This window comes from Citrus clementina, unplaced genomic scaffold (genome assembly GCF_000493195.1).
Source record: "Citrus clementina cultivar Clemenules unplaced genomic scaffold, Citrus_clementina_v1.0 scaffold_5, whole genome shotgun sequence".
Taxonomy (NCBI): Eukaryota; Viridiplantae; Streptophyta; class Magnoliopsida; order Sapindales; family Rutaceae; genus Citrus; species Citrus x clementina.
The window spans coordinates 40,718,293-40,736,513 of NW_006262201.1; the positions used below are offsets into that span (position 1 = coordinate 40,718,293).

Here is an 18,221-nt window from a genome sequence, read left to right on the forward strand (position 1 = left end):
GTCAAATCCCGGGTCAAACCCCGAAACTAAGTGAAACGACGCCGTTTTCTCTTTTTTTTTTTTGTTTTCATTCTATCTAAAACGACGCCGTTTAGTTAGAAAAAGATTACCTCTTATTTCCTTTCTTCATCCTGGCACTATGAGATGAGATTGATTGTTTTTTTTCTTCTTCATTTTTTCTCCGGTATGCCACTCCGTGAGCAAGCAAGGAGTGAGAGAATAAAGTGGGCTGTGGTGATGTTAGAATTTGCACCTATTTGTATCTATTTAGTGAGTAGCCTGCTAGTTTTTTTGATCTTACGTTGTTTTGGTTCCATGGGTTTGAGAATTTCTCTACTGTTCGTCACTCTGGTTTTGCTTTTTTATTGGCTTTGTGAAACACTTTAAATTGGATCGTATTTCGTTTGGCTTTTCTCCAAAGTAGGACTCCAATTTTGGGTGTGCGTCCTCTGCCAGTTATGCATAAAACTGGGCTTTGGTGGGGGTCTGATCTTCGCCCTTGGGTTTAAAAGTGTGATGGCTGTCGGTGTTGGTGGTGTCGATGGTTGAGAAATAGAAGGAGAATGGCTGTGAGACGAAAAGGAAGAGAAAGCAATTTGGGGCTGCATTAACCAAGCTAAATCGATTTGGGGTTGTACAGTTTGTCAAATGTCTTCTTAGGCATATAAGTAGGAGCTCTTCCATGCCAACATAGCTATTTACAGGACATCATATTCAACCTCCAGAACTACTCATGGCGGAAGCTTACCAGATTGGGGAGGTCCCTTGATTGAAGTCTCTTAATGTCATTAGCAGTCACCTTACATGACTCCAAAGTCAGTGATCTTAAATTCTTCAGTGGCTTCAGGTGACATAATCCTGCACTTGTTATCTGGGAATTTGAAACATTCAAAGAGACCAACCCTGTTAATCCTGTATTTGCAAGAACAGAAGTTACGACAACAAGGTTAAAAGATCCCCACAATATATGTGAGTATATCAAAAAACGACGTCGTTTTAGGGAGAATGAAAGAAAAAAAAAATAGATGAAATGACGTCGTTTGTTAATTTCGGGGTTTGACCCGGGATTTGACTCGGGGTAAGTAGCATTTTCCTTTCATAATAGGTTTTAGAATAAAATTAATTAGTGGGCATTTGTCAAATATAACAAAGAAGTCAAAATATCACAACTCATATGTTGAAGGCAACCGTTTTCAGGCCTTGTGGCCAATGAAGCCCACTAGTCAACCGAACTCGTAAGGCCCATAATAAACAAAAATCAGATTACTGGCTGCTACTGTACGGGGTGCTCATAACAGTATCCCAGACAGCAAACTCTGAATTTTCTCCCGCACGCACTCAGTTTGAAGTTGAATCAGCTCTTCACTTGAAAATGTAAACTCTTCCTATAGCTCTGAAAATTTTTAAAAATATATAAAATAAAAGCAAATGGGGTTTTGGTTTTCACGATATGACGTTGTTTCTTCATCAACAACATCATAATTATATCGCCTCCAAATCCAATGCCCAGGTACACTCCGTTCTTCACTCTTCACCTTCTCCCTCATCTCCCCCCGCCCCAATTTCTCCACGTGTCTCGTTCCCTCCACTGGAAGCCTCGCCACGAATACAGGCTATCCCGACCAGAATTGCTCGACCGCATCACTCGCCTCCTCGTCCTTGGCCGTTTCGACGCCGTCGACAACCTCTCTTTTGATTTCTCTGATGATCTCCTCGATTCTGTTCTCCACAAACTAAGACTAAACCCTGACGCTTCTTTGGGTTTTTTTCAATTAGCTTCAAAGCAACAAAAATTCAGACCAAATATCAAGTGTTATTGCAAGATTGTTCACATTTTGTCGCGTGCTCGAATGTTTGATGAAACCAGGGCGTTTTTGGACGAGTTAGTTGGCTTGTGTAAGAACAATTACGCGGGGTTTTTAATTTGGGATGAGCTTGTTAGGGCTTACAAGGAGTTTGCATTTTCTCCCACTGTCTTCGATATGATTTTGAAAATTTATGCTCAGAAAGGCATGTTAAAGAATGCATTGCATGTGTTTGATAATATGGGAAAGTATGGCTGCATCCCGAGTTTGAGGTCTTGTAATTGTTTGTTGAGTAATTTGGTTAAAAACGGTGAAGGTTATGTTGCATTACTTGTTTATGAGCAGATGATGAGGGTTGGGATTGTGCCTGATGTTTTTACGCGTTCAATTGTTGTTAATGCCTATTGTAAGGAGAAGAGCATGGAAAAAGCTTTGGACTTTGTGAAAGAAATGGAGAATTTAGGATTTGAACTGAATGTGGTAACCTATAATAGTTTGATTGATGGCTATGTTAGTTTGGGAGATCTTAAGGGTGCAAAAAGGGTGTTAGAGTGGACTTGTGAGAAGGGGATTTCAAGAACTGCAGTTACGTACACAACATTGACTAAGGGTTATTGCAAACAGCATAAGATGGAGGAAGCTGAGAACATGCTTCGAAGGATGAAGGAGGAAGATGATGTGATTGTCGATGAATATGCTTATGGGGTGTTGATAGATGGCTATTGTAAAGTAGGTAAAGTGGATGAAGCTATCAGGGTTCTCAATGAGATGTTAAAAACGGGGCTGGAGATGAATTTGCTAATTTGTAACTCGTTGATTAATGGCTATTGTAAACTTGGTCAAGTTTGTGAAGCAAAGCGAGTATTGAGGTGTATGGGAGATTGGAACTTAAGACCTGATTCATTTAGTTTTAATACACTTGTGGATGGGTACTGCAGAGAATGTGATATGACTGAAGCCTTTAGGCTTTGTGCTGAAATGCTTCGTCAGGGGATTGAACCTTCTGTTGTCACTTATAATACTCTTCTTAAGGGTTTGTGTCGTGTTGGTGATGTTGATGAGGCTCTGCACCTTTGGCTTATGATGTTGAAGAGGGGTGTGCACCCTAACGAGGTAGGATACTGTACTCTGCTTGATATTTTATTCAATAAGGGAGATTTTTATGGGGCTTTAAAACTGTGGAATAATATATTAGCTAAGGGATTTTACAAAAATACAATTACTTTCAATACGATGATTAAAGGATTATGCAAGATGGGCAAAATGACTGAAGCACAGAAGATTTTTGACAAGATGAAGGAACTGGGATGTTTGCCCAACATAATAACATATAGAACCTTGAGTGATGGTTATTGTAAAGTTGGAAACCTTGAAGAAGCTTTTAAGATTAAGAATTTGATGGAAAGGCGAGAAATTCTACCTTCCATGGAAAAGGAAGCAATTGTACCTTCCATTGATATGTATAATTATCTTATTAGTGTGGCTTTTAAGTCTAGAGAATTAACTAGTCTGGTCGATCTTCTTGCTGAAATGCAGACTATGGGGTTATACCCTAATATTGTGACTTATGGGGCCCTTATTAGTGGCTGGTGCGATGCAGGGATGTTAAATAAAGCTTTTAAAGCATATTTTGATATGATTGAGAAGGGATTTTCCCCGAATGTAGCTATTTGCAGCAAACTTGTCAGCACCCTGTGTAGGCTTGGTAAGATTGATGAAGCAAATATATTTTTGCAGAAGATGGTGGATTTTGATTTTGTTCCAGATCTCAAATATATGGCTTCCAGTGCTATTAATGTGGATGCTCAGAAAATTGCTATGTCCCTTGATGAAAGTGCCAGAAGTCTATGTGTACCTAACTATGTGGTGTACAATATTGTAATTGCTGGGATTTGCAAGTCCGGCAATGTTACTGATGCAAGAAGAATTTTCTCAGCTTTGTTGCTTACGGGTTTTAGTCCAGACAATTTTACATACAGTACGCTGATACATGGCTATGCAGCTGTTGGTGATATCAATGAAGCTTTCAACTTACGAGATGAGATGCTGAAAATAAATCTTGTCCCAAACATTGCCACATACAATTCTCTAGTGAGTGGTTTGTGTAACTCAGGCGAACTGGATCGAGCAAAGAGGCTTTTCTGCAAACTTCGTCAGAAAGGGTTAACTCCTACTGTTGTTACTTACAATATTTTGATTGATGGCTACTGTAAAGCTGGTAATATCCTACGAGCTTTAAGTTTCAAATGCAGAATGATGAAACAAGGGATTGCTCCTTCTGTTGTTACCTACTCTACCTTGATAAAAGCCCTTTGTGAGCAAGGAGATACTAAGGAATCTGCGAAGCTTTTAGATCAAATAGTGAAGTCAAGTTTAGATCAAACTCTTGACAGATACTCAAAGTTGGCTAGAGGTTATGTCGACTGTGGAAATTTAATGAAGATCTCCGAGCTTCACAGTATTTTCAGTTGTTTACCTTCTGGTTTTATGTTTGACGAACAAATGGAGTTAGAAGAGCCTCCTACTTTTCATGATGCCTATGAGGATTCTGAAGTAGCTTGCTGATGAGTGATCAGTAGAATGAGATGTTTAGGGGTAATTTCATTTGTGGTCATGATTTTGATATGGATCGTTGCCCTCGGTGTTTCAGACTCTATGATAGGAGGACCATGATTTGCCCTTGGTGTTTCAGACTCTATGATAGGACCATGATGTACATTTTCATTGATGCCCAAAAGACCTTACAATGTGCATGGGTAAAACAGATGTATTTGCTTCTACTTTGCAATATTGCCAAGTGGAGATAGTTCTTGTGCCGTGGGATCTCATTGGGCTCATATATTAGTTCTAGAATTTGGCTACTGATTATCTCAGAAAGCAGTCAGTCTGGAGGGTCCCTTGACTTGCTTTCTCAGAATTGCAACTGAAAGGAGTGTGGGGTACAAGCAAATTTTTGGCATGAACCCACTTGCGTTGTAGCTCTCATGCAAAGGTACAAACTGGCTTTCCTTTGAATGTATGCTTATACTGTTTGGATTCATCAAATATACTGCTTTCATAAGTGGCATTTTCCCTTGACTGCTGGTTTTATCTGCAGAATATTGAGGAGCAGGAATAATTTTCTTAAATGTGATAAAGTTGTAATTGGTGGGACTCAAGAATTTCTCATGGGGAGCTTCTCAGAGTGCTTTTTCAAGATTTTCCAAATTTGGTGCTTGATCAGCAGCATTCATGCCCAGATTAGTAAGTTCTGTCCGTATTGTGGTTTTACTCTTTGCCTTCACTTTTAGACTTTACCCAGTTTGGAAATATAGATCATTGGAAAAAAAAAAAAAGATGCCAATTGCAGACATTCATATGAAATGTTGATTCTGATGCTTAGTATGTTGCCTGTATTGAACTTTTAATTGGGCAGTTATGAGTAATAAAGGTCATCCTAATGAGAGAAGAAATCCATGGCCATTACAAGTCAATCTTGAACATCCATTGTGGATGCCTTGTTTTGACTCTCTTGTCTTTTTTGCCACTCTCTTTGCCAAGGTAGAAGTCCATGGATTGATAAACATTGGAGTTATTTGATGCTTACGATTGTACGGGATTGATGTGTTTCTGTCTGGTCCAGACTTTAACATGGTAGCATTCCATGCCATGGCTGTATACTGTGCATCATTGTAAAGTTCAGACATTCTCAACACTCTTCTCTAAATAATCCCAGTCCTACAGGTGTTGGTATCTTACATTTTCATTGTTTTCCGTTAGTATGATGATAGGAACTAATAAAACTGAGATGTTCATTTGATGAGTTAATTAAGCGTATATTTGGAGGGGATTTGCTGTGTCTCATTACTAATTTCTGCATTTTATTGAGATGTTGCAGTCATGTTCAAGGGTCTTCTTCTGCTGCAAAGGCTCTTGTATAACTCTCCATCACTAACAAAAGGATTATTCATTCATACATGCTGCCATTGGGGTTTCCTGAGTGTTGCCTCCTGATGATCTCTCTGGAAGCAAGTTAGCAAGAAAACATACTTCTGCTAATGACCGGATGCACTTACTGACGCTCGCTTCCATTGGAGTCAGTCTGACTGCCGTGTGTGTACCGAAGCAAAGTACCCCAATAGCTTTGTTTGGGAGTAGGGGAGTAAGGTGACCCTTTCTCTATTCTCCCATGTAGACTGAGAAGTGGTAGTGTACTTTCGGAGTGTGAGCATCAGTAACTAAGCACCGCTCTAAGGAAAGATGGGGTGGGGGTGTTTTCGTTTTTTCAGATTCACCTCATGTCATCTGATTCATTTGTAAATATAATTTTGCAGCCCATACTCAATGAGTTTTCGATCTTGGTGAATTGAGAAGAGGCGTATTCTGTTACGTTCAACAAATAAATGGTCATTTATAAGCTGCAGATTGTGACTTGTAAGATATGCCGAAAGTAAAGGACATGTATACCATTTGTATCAGGATTCAGTATGCATCATCTGATTCTGATGGAAACAACGAGTTTAGGATATCAGTTGGCATACCAGTTGGCATTCGTAACAGCATAAAGAAGGCATGCCCCATCTGGCTGGTGTTTTACTTCAAATTTCGGGGACCTCCATGCGAAATGAGAAAACAACAAAACAAAACAAACACTGTAATTTCGAACAAGAGAAAGACTACTCCAAATGACTGGTTGATTTTACCGGGAAAAATTATTAACCAGGACAAGCCGGTGGTCCTAGCTGCTGTGTCTGTGTGTGCTTCATGTCATTGTATTCTATGTAGTGAAGAAACTTTTTGTAGGCGGCGAGTACGACAAGTATTTATTGCTCATCCTCAAAAAGGAACATCGCTGAAACAACGTGCAAGTAATGTTGGACTGGATATGCGTCTGAGATTAATCCAACTCTCACCAAACAACATATTAACATAATTTTGGTGATCTTTGAGTTCATTCGTTCCTTCGCAAATTAAAGAGTAGACTGTAACCCATAAATGAGCTACTACCACAAATGGTCACATAATCCAAAAAAAAAAAAAAAAATCTCAAGAAAATGTTAATTACACACGTAACAGAAGTGGTCCTCTAGTCTAGCCACAGAATGCACAACAACAATATTCAAAATTGAATGAGTAACATGAGAAGCTCGTGTCCGACATATGCGGACGCAAAGGAAAAACAAAATATACCCATCAATATAAATATTGACACCATTGCTCTCACACGGTCTCTCCTCTACTCTGAAAGAAGATAGTGTCAAAATAATAATAATAATTAACAATAATAAACCATCCTGAAAATTTTCCTCATATCTTATGCGTTATCAATAATCAGTCTTTTTCTCTATTTCCCTTCAAGTTAACTTTTCCTACCAGACTTAAGCCAATGACATTTTTTATGCTTAAAGAAAAATGGAAGGAGCCTATAGCAGTCGGAATTAGATCAGTAATTGAAGAAGAGAAAAAAAAAAAAAAGTATTGAGACCTCATGGTGATGGTGTAAAAGATGATTCATGTATTGCTTCTACTTTTGTTGCGATTTGATTCCCAAGGAACGCGCTTCTCTTTTTCTTTTTTCTCTTTTTAAATATCTTCATACGATTATTTAAAAGTGTTTAATTAAAACTTACAAGTCTAACAAAATTTAAAAGAGTAGGAAAAGAAAGTAAGAGCAAGAATTTTTCTTTGGACAACTCAAGCATAAGCTGTCCATGACTCTTTTGACTTTGAGATTAATGTTTTATATTAGCCTGTCCGAATCTAGTTTGGTATTCCGCTCTCGTCGTCGCCTCAAACTCAAAAGGCCAATGGATCTTGCGCCCGCTGCATGCGTACGACTACTTTTTTACTTTCCGTTCATTTTTTTTTTTTAAAAAAAAAATTAAAATTAGATGAAAGCCTCCCCGTCGTCCATAGCGCAACACTACTCTCACATAAATTTTTTATACTAATAAAATTTATTTTGTTGTAAATCCTTATATTATTGATTTTTTTCCTTTTAAGTACTTCATATTCTTCAAAATTAACTTCTTATTTGACTTGAAGTTTTGCTTAAACAATTACATTAGTTATTATTAACTATAAAGATGAGCAATTAAAAATAATAGTAAAAAGTTTCATCACACAAACAAAAACAAAAATAATAATTTACATGTATCAAAAGTTAAAAAGTTGATTCTTCTACACAAATAAAAATTAAAAAGAATCGATGAAAGTAAGTACATTATTATTATTATTATTATTATTTATTATTTTGATACAGAAAGCAAGTACATCATTAGTACAACCGGAAATGGCATTACGGATTTAAGTTGTGGGGGCGTATAACAGTTAACAGGTGACAGACATCTCGATCTAGTCTACTAACCATCGCCCAAAGTCGTAGCGGACACCAATAAGAAGCTAAAGTGGGTCCCTTCTCAAATCACTCGCCGTATGCGTGCCACGCGTCACTCAGGGAATCCCATGTAAGCTGATCTCGATCGCTTTGGCGGGCTTCCCTCTACCGACACTTCCAAATTTCACTTTTTTTTTTTTCTTTGGGGGGATTCTGATATTAATATAAAAATGAAAGAAATTCTTACAGGGTGGCAAATTTGAAAGTTTGTTCTTCTAGTTGACAAAACGAGATAAGAGTCATGATAATTGGAAGCCACGATTTAACCAAACCAATCAATAATGTTCTTTCACCAGGGAAAATAATAATAATAAATAATGTAAAGTTTATATTGACATACAAAGCATATAAATATAATACACATTAATTCTTATTGGTTATATGAAGAGATCGTTATCAAATATATCCAAATCAATATGTATATATAATTGAAATATGTCGGAATTAATTAATCAGATTTAGAATTTTCTTTCAGAGGTTAATTATCGTGAGAACTAGCTGTCATTTATAGTAACGCTAGAATGATTGGGGCAGGCAAACAGCAGTTGTAGCCTGTCGTAATCATTTTGGGATTGACTTCATCATGAATACAGATTTCTACACTAAAACTGGCAATCTTGTTTACCTTAATTACCTTTAAAGTGATGAATCTTGCATAAATTGAATGCACATTAAGCAATTTCTGTTTTACTGGGAAGTGGGAACTCTAATTTTTAGAATCAGAAAGCAAGTGCACATGGTGGGGTTTGGTAGAATAAAGAATAGAATCGAATTATAATTGAATGTCGTGCAGATTCAACCCGGCAACAGCAATGAGAAATTATACACACACAGACATAAATATATATATATATATTGAAATTACACGTGTTTGTCTCATAATCATGTCGCGGGTGATAAATATTTTTTTTTTAAGGGAAACAATCAATATATATATATGTATATGCTTTTACTTAATTTTGGTTATATAAAGAGTCTAATCAGCTGGCCATTTGTCTTTCCAGCCGCATCTTCGCCATCCCGCAAAGCCAAAGCGCTGCCCAAATAAATGCAATAAAAGAAAGAATAACAATAATAATAAATCTGAACTGTAAATGTAAGATTCACATTATCACACACATTAAATTTATAGAAGAATCTCCGGCTTCTTCGTTCTCAAGCAATGAATTAGTAAATAAATAATTAGCTCCAAAATTGAAAATAACATTTCATTAGCAAAATGGTAACAAATATATATATATATATATATATATATATATATATAAAGACTGGAAATGTAATTACAAATTACGCATTCATGTTTTGATTTTTACTCAGTACAAAAAAGTACAAAAACAGAAGATTCATGAAGCCAGCAAGATAGATGACTCCGACACAAAATTATGGTACAATTCGATGGAGATGGAAAATCATGAATCCCATCGATTTCGTTTCGTTCATCTCCTGGAAATTATTGATGTTACAAACAATTTTAATTTGTAATTAATATTCACTTGATTAAAAATTGTATATTATTATACCCGCTGTATGTATAATCTACAATTACAAAGGCATGCATTCTGGGATCCCGTTGGGCTAGTGCTTCCATTAAGATCAATCCAAAGCGAACGGAGTGTGCAAGAGATCATAAGGAGCCCACAGCGCATCCAAAGGGCAGGGGCGGTTAGCATCGAGCCTCGCCCAAGGCTTGCCTTTGCCGCTCCAATGCAGGAGGCTGACTGGACCCGGATGCAAATCCCTACAAAGACCTCTGAAATTATCTCCGCCAAGGCCGTGCTGGTTCCAGCGATGATCAACCGGCGCTATGTTGCCTGCAAAGACCAACAAGAAGGGCGGCAACGAACCCAGCTCGTATATTCTCATCCTCTTCTGCAACTCCATCCATTCTTCAATCTTGGTCGTGTAATCCCCCGCCCTCCATCGATCAAGATCTATCACCATCACCCCCGTGTTGAAGTAGCACGCCTTCCTGTTCGCGAACGTCAGTGACAGTGCATGGTTTGACCAGAACGTTGGCGTAAAATACGATGTGAAATTCGCGTTGCAGTATTCTGGAGCTGCCAGCACCGAGCTGTTGCCCAGATCAGTAGCTGCCAGTTTCGCGATGTCGTCCACTAGCACTAAATCTGAGTCGAGGTAGACGACACGTCGCACGCAGAGAGGCAGGAGGTTGGCTAAGTAGCTCCGGGCGTAGTTTAGCGGGCAGTCGAGGGCCGACCGGATGGACGTGGAGATGAGACCCGACACTGATGAGTCGTCGAAAGGGTGGACTCGGAACTTCAGGTAAGGGAAGGAGGTGGAGATTGTGGCGCGTAGGAGTGACGCGTTGGCCTTGGCCGAGGTGACGAAATGGAAGGCGATGTTCTGAGGGCAGGAGGAGTGTTGGAGTACTGAGAGGATTGCCGCCATGGAGCCACGGATGTATGCACTGTCCAGGGTCATTGCCACGTGGACTGCCTCGTCCGAACAAAAAATGTGCTCTTCCCCTTCGTCTAGTTCGAATTCAATGCTGCTGATGGAGGGGCAGTCCGGCGAGTTGTAGAATTGTGGCGCTTCTTTGAATCGTTGACTGATTGTGGTGGTAGCATTGGCTGTGGTTGCCAGCCCCAAAACGAGAGCGATCAGCCAGAGGATGAACAAACATTGACGAAGAGGCATAGCTGATAGTGTGTGTGATTGTGAAGGTTTTAATTTTGAAAGAATTTATGAGGGAGAGATGTTGGGTGTTATTGACAGAGCTTATAAAGTTGAAAACACGGTTTTGAAACCCCCCCCCCCCCCCCTTTTTTTTTGTTTTTTTAAGGAAATAAAATAGAAAGGTGGCTGGGCTTAATGTAGAGCTTGGTCAAGAATTTTCTCAAAGGAAGCTCGACGAATTCACATTTGGTTATGAGTCCTGTAAGGTCCTACATCTCTATCTATCTTCCTTTTAAGTAATAATTTCTTAATTATACAAAATTCAGATTGAACAATATATACACGAGAATTAATGTGATGGAAGGCTTGTCTTTTATTAAATGAAATTATAATATTCGAGATATTTTCTTTTTCAAGCTAGTGGTGAATAACTTTTGAGGTAAATAATTGACGGTTCAATTAAAGTTGTTCCATTTTCCTATGTCACGCCATATGAAAATTACAAACTTTTCAGCTCCGGAGATATACTGCCAAAGCCATAGCTTTCCCTGATGTTGTTACTTATTAAAAAATTGGGGGGAAACTCGTTATGGAAATTGAAATATACCCCATCAATGAAATGGAGAAATGACTTGAAAATGAGGGTTGCTTCATTTTTGCTGAAGAAAACTGAGACAGTGAAGTGCTGGAGGTCGCCTTTCTTCATGTTGGTTATAACCTATATTGTATAAGTATAACCCACCCTCTAAATAAATAAATAAATAAATAAAAAAGCCAAAAAAAGAAGGAAATTGTGGTTCCGCAAGCTGTGAAGCTGCAATTGATTAATTTGAAAGGAAAATAATTATTCAAATATAACATTTTTGGGTGATGCTTCATTATCATGTAGCATTTTTTTTTTTTTCTTCTTTCTCTCTTCTACACACGTTGAACTACCACGCACGGGGAAAACAATGCTCGAGCAACCAAATAATCATGCTTTACGACCAAGTTTGCTCTCACGCACATGTATAATAATTAATCAGCTTAAATTAAATGAATTCTGGCTAAAGGCCACTCAAATGCCTTGTTATTACCAACAACTACAAGACGTAATAGAGGGTATGACGACGTAGGAAAATTCAACTATGAGTGCTGTATTTTTGTTCACTTTCACGAATTAATTAGAGCTGGCTTTGTGCGTAAATCCTCAGAGTAAACAGCTATAGCAGTCAGAAAGGTACCAATCTCGGATAGACTAACCTACGTTTTGGTCTTCGCTTGTTGGTAACATTTATATATCTGTGCAGTGTGCTGATTACGTAATTATATAGCCAAAAAAAAAAAAAATTTCCTGCCGATCATAAAGTAATTAAATAGTCCATTCGACTAAGTCCGCTTCAATGAAATAAATATTGATTTGACTTTGTGAGTACGAAACTCTAACCAAATACTTCTCCGGAGAATGACCCCATCCGCAATAAAATATCAATCTCCAATATTCCTTCTCTACTCGGGAGTTTCCAATAAATTGTATTCTTCTTTTCATCATTATCGGAGAGATTTATTTCCAGGACCAGCTACCTACTTACAATTTTACATGACTTCATAATTTTAGCCCTTGTCTTGCCTGGCTATTAATAAATGTACCAGTGTGTGTGTGTGTGTGTGTGTGTGTGTGTGTGTGTGTGTGTGTGTGTGTATGTATTAGTATGCAAGTTGTAGAACCCATGACTGTCATAACTCACTGCAGCAATGAGGGACAGTGAGAACCAAGAAGATGCATATAGCAAGCAAAATAAGAACTAGTGCCAGGTACAATGTTAGCAAACCAAATCCTAAAACACTCATTGCAACTCATGGGATTGAAAGAGATGATGATGAGGAGTTCTTTTTTATCTTCACTATTATTTGGCGTTATGACAAATTCAAGGGCATTGTAGATGCAGTAAGATGTTAATGAGTAACGTTGACAGTTTCTACAGGCACCGACACGGACACCTGACCCACAATCTCAACGCGCGTGGGTCATGATGAGTGCCCCAAAAGTCAAGCTACATCAACCCCGCACATGCCCATGATCCTTGATCCTTGTCGACGAGTACGTACGTACACGTCGGTGCCCTGCCCTGCTCACTGCTCGGTGCAATTTACTCTGTCAGCTATTTATTTATTACGTTCATAAATTTTAAGTACTTGTAATGTAGTAGGGTTGATTCTAACGACTACTAGTCATAGGCCGATTTCCTGGACTTTTACCCGTCGCTTTCGAAGAAGCTTCCGAAATTCCTCTCCTTCGTTTTATTTGACCGATCAGGTAGTCATCATTCCGTAAGTCTTAATCTTTTTGTTAATAATGTCATTTACTTTGTAAGCCTCCGTACCATTGGCATTCTTTAGGGGACGAGAGCTATTTGTACTCATTAAAATATTCTCTAAATCTATTTATTTTGTAAATCCATCGTTAAAATTTAAAAATTGATATTTTACTCCACAAACCCAACTAAATATCAAATATATCTTTAACAAGAGAAAAAAATTTCCTAATGTATTTACTAAATATACACATTAAAAATCATTAACATAGCTTATTAGAGTTTTCAGTTTAACTTAACAAAATTAAGCAGTTGGGATTGAATTTAAACAATTAATTATACAAACAAATATGCGTATAATACAAAATTTGAACAAATCAAATCAAAATTTGAAGAAATAGCCTTTTCTCTCTAGCCCCAATATATATATTATTTGTTGGAGGCTTGAAGCCATCGCGTTGCCGTGAGTTTTGTAATTAGCCATACATTATGAATTCCCTTGCCCTTAGAAAAGCTAAGACTCTCAATTAATTGGAAAATCAAAGATTTTACAACATAAAAATCTCATTCCAAAAGTTGGCTTTATTTGTACTGTGTATGGACATTCGTAAAAATATGAGAGAGAGAGAGAAAAGGAGTTTTAAAATGAGTGTGGAGAATAAAATATTTAATTTAATTGTATAATTCTGTCCCTAGTAGTAAATTCATTAATGGACATTATGAAGATACGGGTTAGAAGAGTATTTAATTAAATCCATTAAGTAGATTCATTTGATTTTCAAATAGCCCCACCTGTTTTAAGTGTTGTTGGAATATTTTAGGCTTCGCATGCTTTTCAAGACAATAACTAATTATATTCTTAACACATCAGTATTTTTTTTGTAAGAATCAATCTCTAAACTCTCCAAAGTCCAAAACAATAGCCTACACGAGTGTATATAGAATAATAAAGGAACTAATCTCACCAACTTTTTTTTTTTTTTCGCAAGGTAGGGAATTTAATCCCCTACCTCCCGGAAGACTCTTTAGCCAAGTAGTGGTGGATTCGATCCCCACAATCAGTGCCATTGAAGGTCCTTAAACCTCCACTCTTAAGATGCAAGAAAATTTGAAGTAGAGTAATCGAGAATAATACGTGATTTCTCTTGGATATTTTGGATTAAGCTCTTAATTCTGAAATTGATTAATTTGACTCGAATGTGTGCCGGCAAAAGACACTCTAACACTCAAGTAAGTATTTAGAGATTTTGAAGCTAAATTTATATCTGTATTTTGATCCTATTTATAGACTGAGAGATGAAAGATTGGAGGAAAAATACTATTTCATATTAGAATCCTCACCATTCATTCTTTTAGTTTGATTCGGGCCATTAAATTTAATAATTGTTTTATCCATATTCGAGCTCTCAATATGTGGTTATGTTAGTAACCACATGCTATTACTTATCAACTTTTTCGAATTGATTGTCATTTGTTTTTTTTTTTTTTTCTTGCTTTCTATGTGAATCATCCAATGATCATGAATCTCAAATATGGGTTTAAATGCAAGTTTCATGTGATATTGACTTGTAATCCAAAATTAATTCGAACTCGGTTATATCGTTCTTTAATACGAGATCAATATGAAATGCAAATGATTTTGAAATTAATAAGTTTTAAGGGACATGTGGTGCGGTGTAAGTGGTTATATTTTTTGATACCTACACTACTAAACTCATATGACCAATTAAATAAAACAACTTAAAAATCACGCCGTCAAGCATCCTTAAAGGCATATCTGACTAAATTATATATACTATATTGTGACATCTTTACTCTTTATTATTTAGAAAATTCCTTTTATCCGGAACACCAAATTCGTTTTAATAAATGTAAAAGAATAAGATTGACTACCCGAATTCATATATTGAAGCACATGAATAGAAAGTTAAGAAACCAAGACCGGTCGAAAACAACAAATAAAGAATTAAATGAAATTAAAGAAGGTAATTTATTACTGTAAATATATTCCACAACCCAGCAAAACATCGCAAGTAAAGAGCAGCATAGAAACCGAAGCTCTCGGTTAAAAATGGAAACAAAACTGCCCTAACAGATGCACAAATAAAAATCTAACATGTATCCGGGGTCTCAAACTCTTAATTAAGCATCCCATGTGCCTAAAAAGAGATGAGGATTTGGAATTCGGGGGCCACGATATGACATTTATCTTTGGATCACAACATTTGTGAAACCTATCAAAAGTTCGTGCCAAAAGCCATTTGAGGACCACTTCCTCGTAAAATAAACAAAACAGCAACAATTGCTTTAATTGTATTGTGGCCTACCGTCTCTGTTGAGACAATAACGTACTAAAGCAATTATGCTGTAGAGAAAATTTCTATTGCTTCTGGATCGACCGATGCTAATTTCTGGTTAAGAGCAAACAACTTGACCAATGCACATATAGCTGTGGGCATTTCCTAGTAGCTTCCCAGCTACTGGATAACTCAAGAGTGCTTTATAAAACAACCTAAAGGCTTGCCTTTGAGCATTTAAAACAAAATGAAATGTCATGAAATTTTATATTCCCGGTTGGGTACCCAAATAATCTGCAGATTCAGTCATCCATTCAATTTCATCACCGAACATTTGAACATTCTATTAGAATTTGAAATGCTTTTGTTCCTTAATCACATGAATGCAAGAAAACAAATCCGCTTTGATAACATAACTTATCAGCAATTCGGTCAGAAAAGAGAGAGAGATCAAAATCTATCTAAACCACAACTCAATAATAAAGATCGGACTCTAAATTAGTAAAAGCAAACGGTCTACATAGATAATCTTTGAAAGTGGGTTACTGATCATGGTCTTATAATCTTGATAAAGAAGACATAACCTGGATAGATGACATGCTAAAATTTTAATCTCAGAAAAGCTCCATTCGCTCAATGGTCCACTTCGGAATTGTCCAACAAATACCAGAAACAGTATAAACACCCTATTAGAACATGGTAGGAATATTAAATTTCAGCATTGCCCCAAGTCATACAAAGGAGAAGGATATTAAAAGGAAGTCATATTTTAAGTCTTAAGGTTAGAATAAAAGTATTTAAAAAAAAAGCAATCCATCACTTACTGATTTTGCGGAAGCTATTTTCCTACGGTGCATACTCTTTCCCTACCATCATTCTATGACCACCACATTGAACAAAGGAAAAACGGTGAAAATCCATGCCGAAACAATATGTTTCTAATACAATCAAACATTGACATTCCACTAATATATAGAACAAAATGCTAAACAATGACAAAGGAATGTAGAGTGCACTAGACTCTGCAATTACGATTCATTCCAGCCATATGAGAGGCAGAAAGCAACTGATCTTTCACAAGAAAAATTTATACAATCAGCATTCCACATGCTGATAATAACCATCAAAGAAACTAAAAGAGCTCTAGAAGTATGATATAAACAATTCACCAGTCATCTAAGGAAAAAAAAAAAAAACAGAAAAAGGTAAGAGAATCCCAACTAACAGATTGACAGACATATAAAATTGACATGCCTAAACATCTGCTAGCAGTTCCGGACAAATTGCAGATGTCTACTGCCAAATAAGCACAAGGAGAACACAAAAACCAATAAACAAAAGCAGTCTTTTCAGATAATAATCCTGTTGCCCCTGACCCGTATGCTGTGGATATCCATGTGCATGACCACCATGAAACGAATTCGTAAACCCATAAGGAAAGCTGGCAGCTGGACCATACATGGTAGGATCTGGGAATCCATGCACTTGAAGATTAAATAATGGAGGGATGAGGCCACCAAAAGCTGCAGATAAAGTGAAATTCCCAAATCTTGCTGCGGCCATTGGAGCAAACCCACCTAAGCCTCCCATAAAGCCAAATCCATGTTGATGCTGAAAATGACTTGGCTCTGGTGGAGGAGCAGTTTCAGGCCTCTGCCCTGTAGGACGGTTCGGAATATTAACACCAGGGATGGATTTTGATCTGGGGTCAGTTGATGATTTTCCCCTGCCATACAAGGGCACGAGCTTCTCCTCCTCAATTGTGGCCTTACACACTGGGCACTCCCGATAATTTGAGTGACCGTGGAGCCATTTGTAAAGGCAGGGCCAGCAGAAAAGATGACCGCACAAAGTTACAATAGGATCTTGAGCTAAGTCAAAGCAAATATTGCATTCGAAGTTACCAGCTTCACTATTACTATTGTTGTTAGAATAAGGGTTTTGGGCCGACCTGCTTGTTGATTCCCCAAAACTACTTGCCATCACTAGATTTCAAAAACCCAAATGCCTATTTGATCAGATTAAAATAGATTAACACGAAATAAAAGATTTTTGGTATCTTAATCTGAAAAATAAATTATGTAAAACAAAGAACACAAAATCAACACCATCCATTTAAACGAAGCAACAAATTTAAGATCAGAATATCCTTACGCTATTACAGTGATTCACAAAAATTTATCAAAACCTCACTACAAATCAAAACTCTCAGGATCTTTGAAAGGAAATTTATTCAATTTTCTACCGTATTTTCTGATGATAATATAGCGCATAATTTTGATTAAAAAGACAAACGGAACAAATTCAACCACCAATATTCCAGATCTTTCAAGAAATCACAATCTGACATACCATATCACTTGGCTCAAAACAAAACTGGAAATGAGTAATCAAATTTATATGCAAATAAACATAAATAAAAGATCAATATTAATCCAAATTATTTAAAAAACAAAGGAATAAAGTGAGAAAGTACTGACCTTCAAAATGAAGAAATCGACCGACCGATTTGCGAATCGATCGATCCACAAAGTCAAAACAGAGGCTGGGAGAAACTTTGTTGTTGTAAGAATTTCCTTTGGAATAAACGCGACGTTCATTTTACGACTTCATGGAGAGAGAAAGACGGTGGAAAAGCGCCAGCCGTCCAGCTGGCGTAAATCTAATGGCTCATTGTACCCGTTCGCTAACTGACCGTCCGATAGATCCGGGCGTGTTTTGTATTAACTATCAACGGCTTAAAACAGCCTTTACCGACTGAAATCACTTTGACCAGCCGTGATCATACAAAAATAACCGACAGCATCGGCCC

General features: G+C 37.3%; 3 protein-coding genes across 4 annotated transcripts; 1 reads left to right on the top strand and 2 right to left on the bottom strand.

Moving 5' to 3' along the window:
- The first annotated feature begins 1,343 nt into the window (after nucleotides 1–1,343).
- On the top strand, nucleotides 1,344–6,796 carry LOC18040668 (putative pentatricopeptide repeat-containing protein At1g19290). The gene is made up of 3 exons (XM_006434859.2): nucleotides 1,344–4,797; nucleotides 4,903–5,048; nucleotides 5,683–6,796. The coding sequence occupies exon 1, from the start codon at nucleotides 1,503–1,505 to the stop codon at nucleotides 4,368–4,370; it is 2,868 nt and encodes a 955-aa protein (XP_006434922.1). The 5' UTR covers nucleotides 1,344–1,502; the 3' UTR covers nucleotides 4,371–4,797; nucleotides 4,903–5,048; nucleotides 5,683–6,796.
- A 2,660-nt stretch (nucleotides 6,797–9,456) lies between these two features.
- LOC18042663 (probable galacturonosyltransferase-like 1) lies at nucleotides 9,457–10,951 on the bottom strand. The gene has a single exon (XM_006434860.2). It carries the CDS (start codon nucleotides 10,837–10,839, stop codon nucleotides 9,775–9,777), a length of 1,065 nt encoding a protein of 354 aa, XP_006434923.1. The 5' UTR covers nucleotides 10,840–10,951; the 3' UTR covers nucleotides 9,457–9,774.
- Nucleotides 10,952–16,402: 5,451 nt separating this feature from the next.
- On the bottom strand, nucleotides 16,403–18,005 carry LOC18042664 (E3 ubiquitin-protein ligase RNF185). Of its 2 annotated transcripts, none has more exons than XM_006434862.2 (2): nucleotides 17,890–18,005; nucleotides 16,403–17,394 (listed from the first exon to the last, which is right to left on the bottom strand). In XM_006434862.2, exon 2 carries the CDS (start codon nucleotides 17,390–17,392, stop codon nucleotides 16,703–16,705), a length of 690 nt encoding a protein of 229 aa, XP_006434925.1. In that variant the 5' UTR covers nucleotides 17,393–17,394; nucleotides 17,890–18,005; the 3' UTR covers nucleotides 16,403–16,702. The 2 variants fall into 2 exon arrangements, with proteins under 2 accessions (XP_006434925.1, XP_006434924.1); XM_006434861.2 differs by having other exon boundaries at nucleotides 16,403–17,417.
- Between the last annotated feature and the right edge of the window lie 216 nt (nucleotides 18,006–18,221).

What these genes read in the sequence shown, in the direction of transcription:
- LOC18040668 (XM_006434859.2), top strand. Translation starts at nt 1,503, where the DNA reads ATGCCCAGGTACACTCCGTTCTTCACTCTTCACCTTCTCCCTCATCTC.
- LOC18042664 (XM_006434862.2), bottom strand. Translation starts at nt 17,392, where the DNA reads ATGGCAAGTAGTTTTGGGGAATCAACAAGCAGGTCGGCCCAAAACCCT.
- LOC18042663 (XM_006434860.2), bottom strand. Translation starts at nt 10,839, where the DNA reads ATGCCTCTTCGTCAATGTTTGTTCATCCTCTGGCTGATCGCTCTCGTT.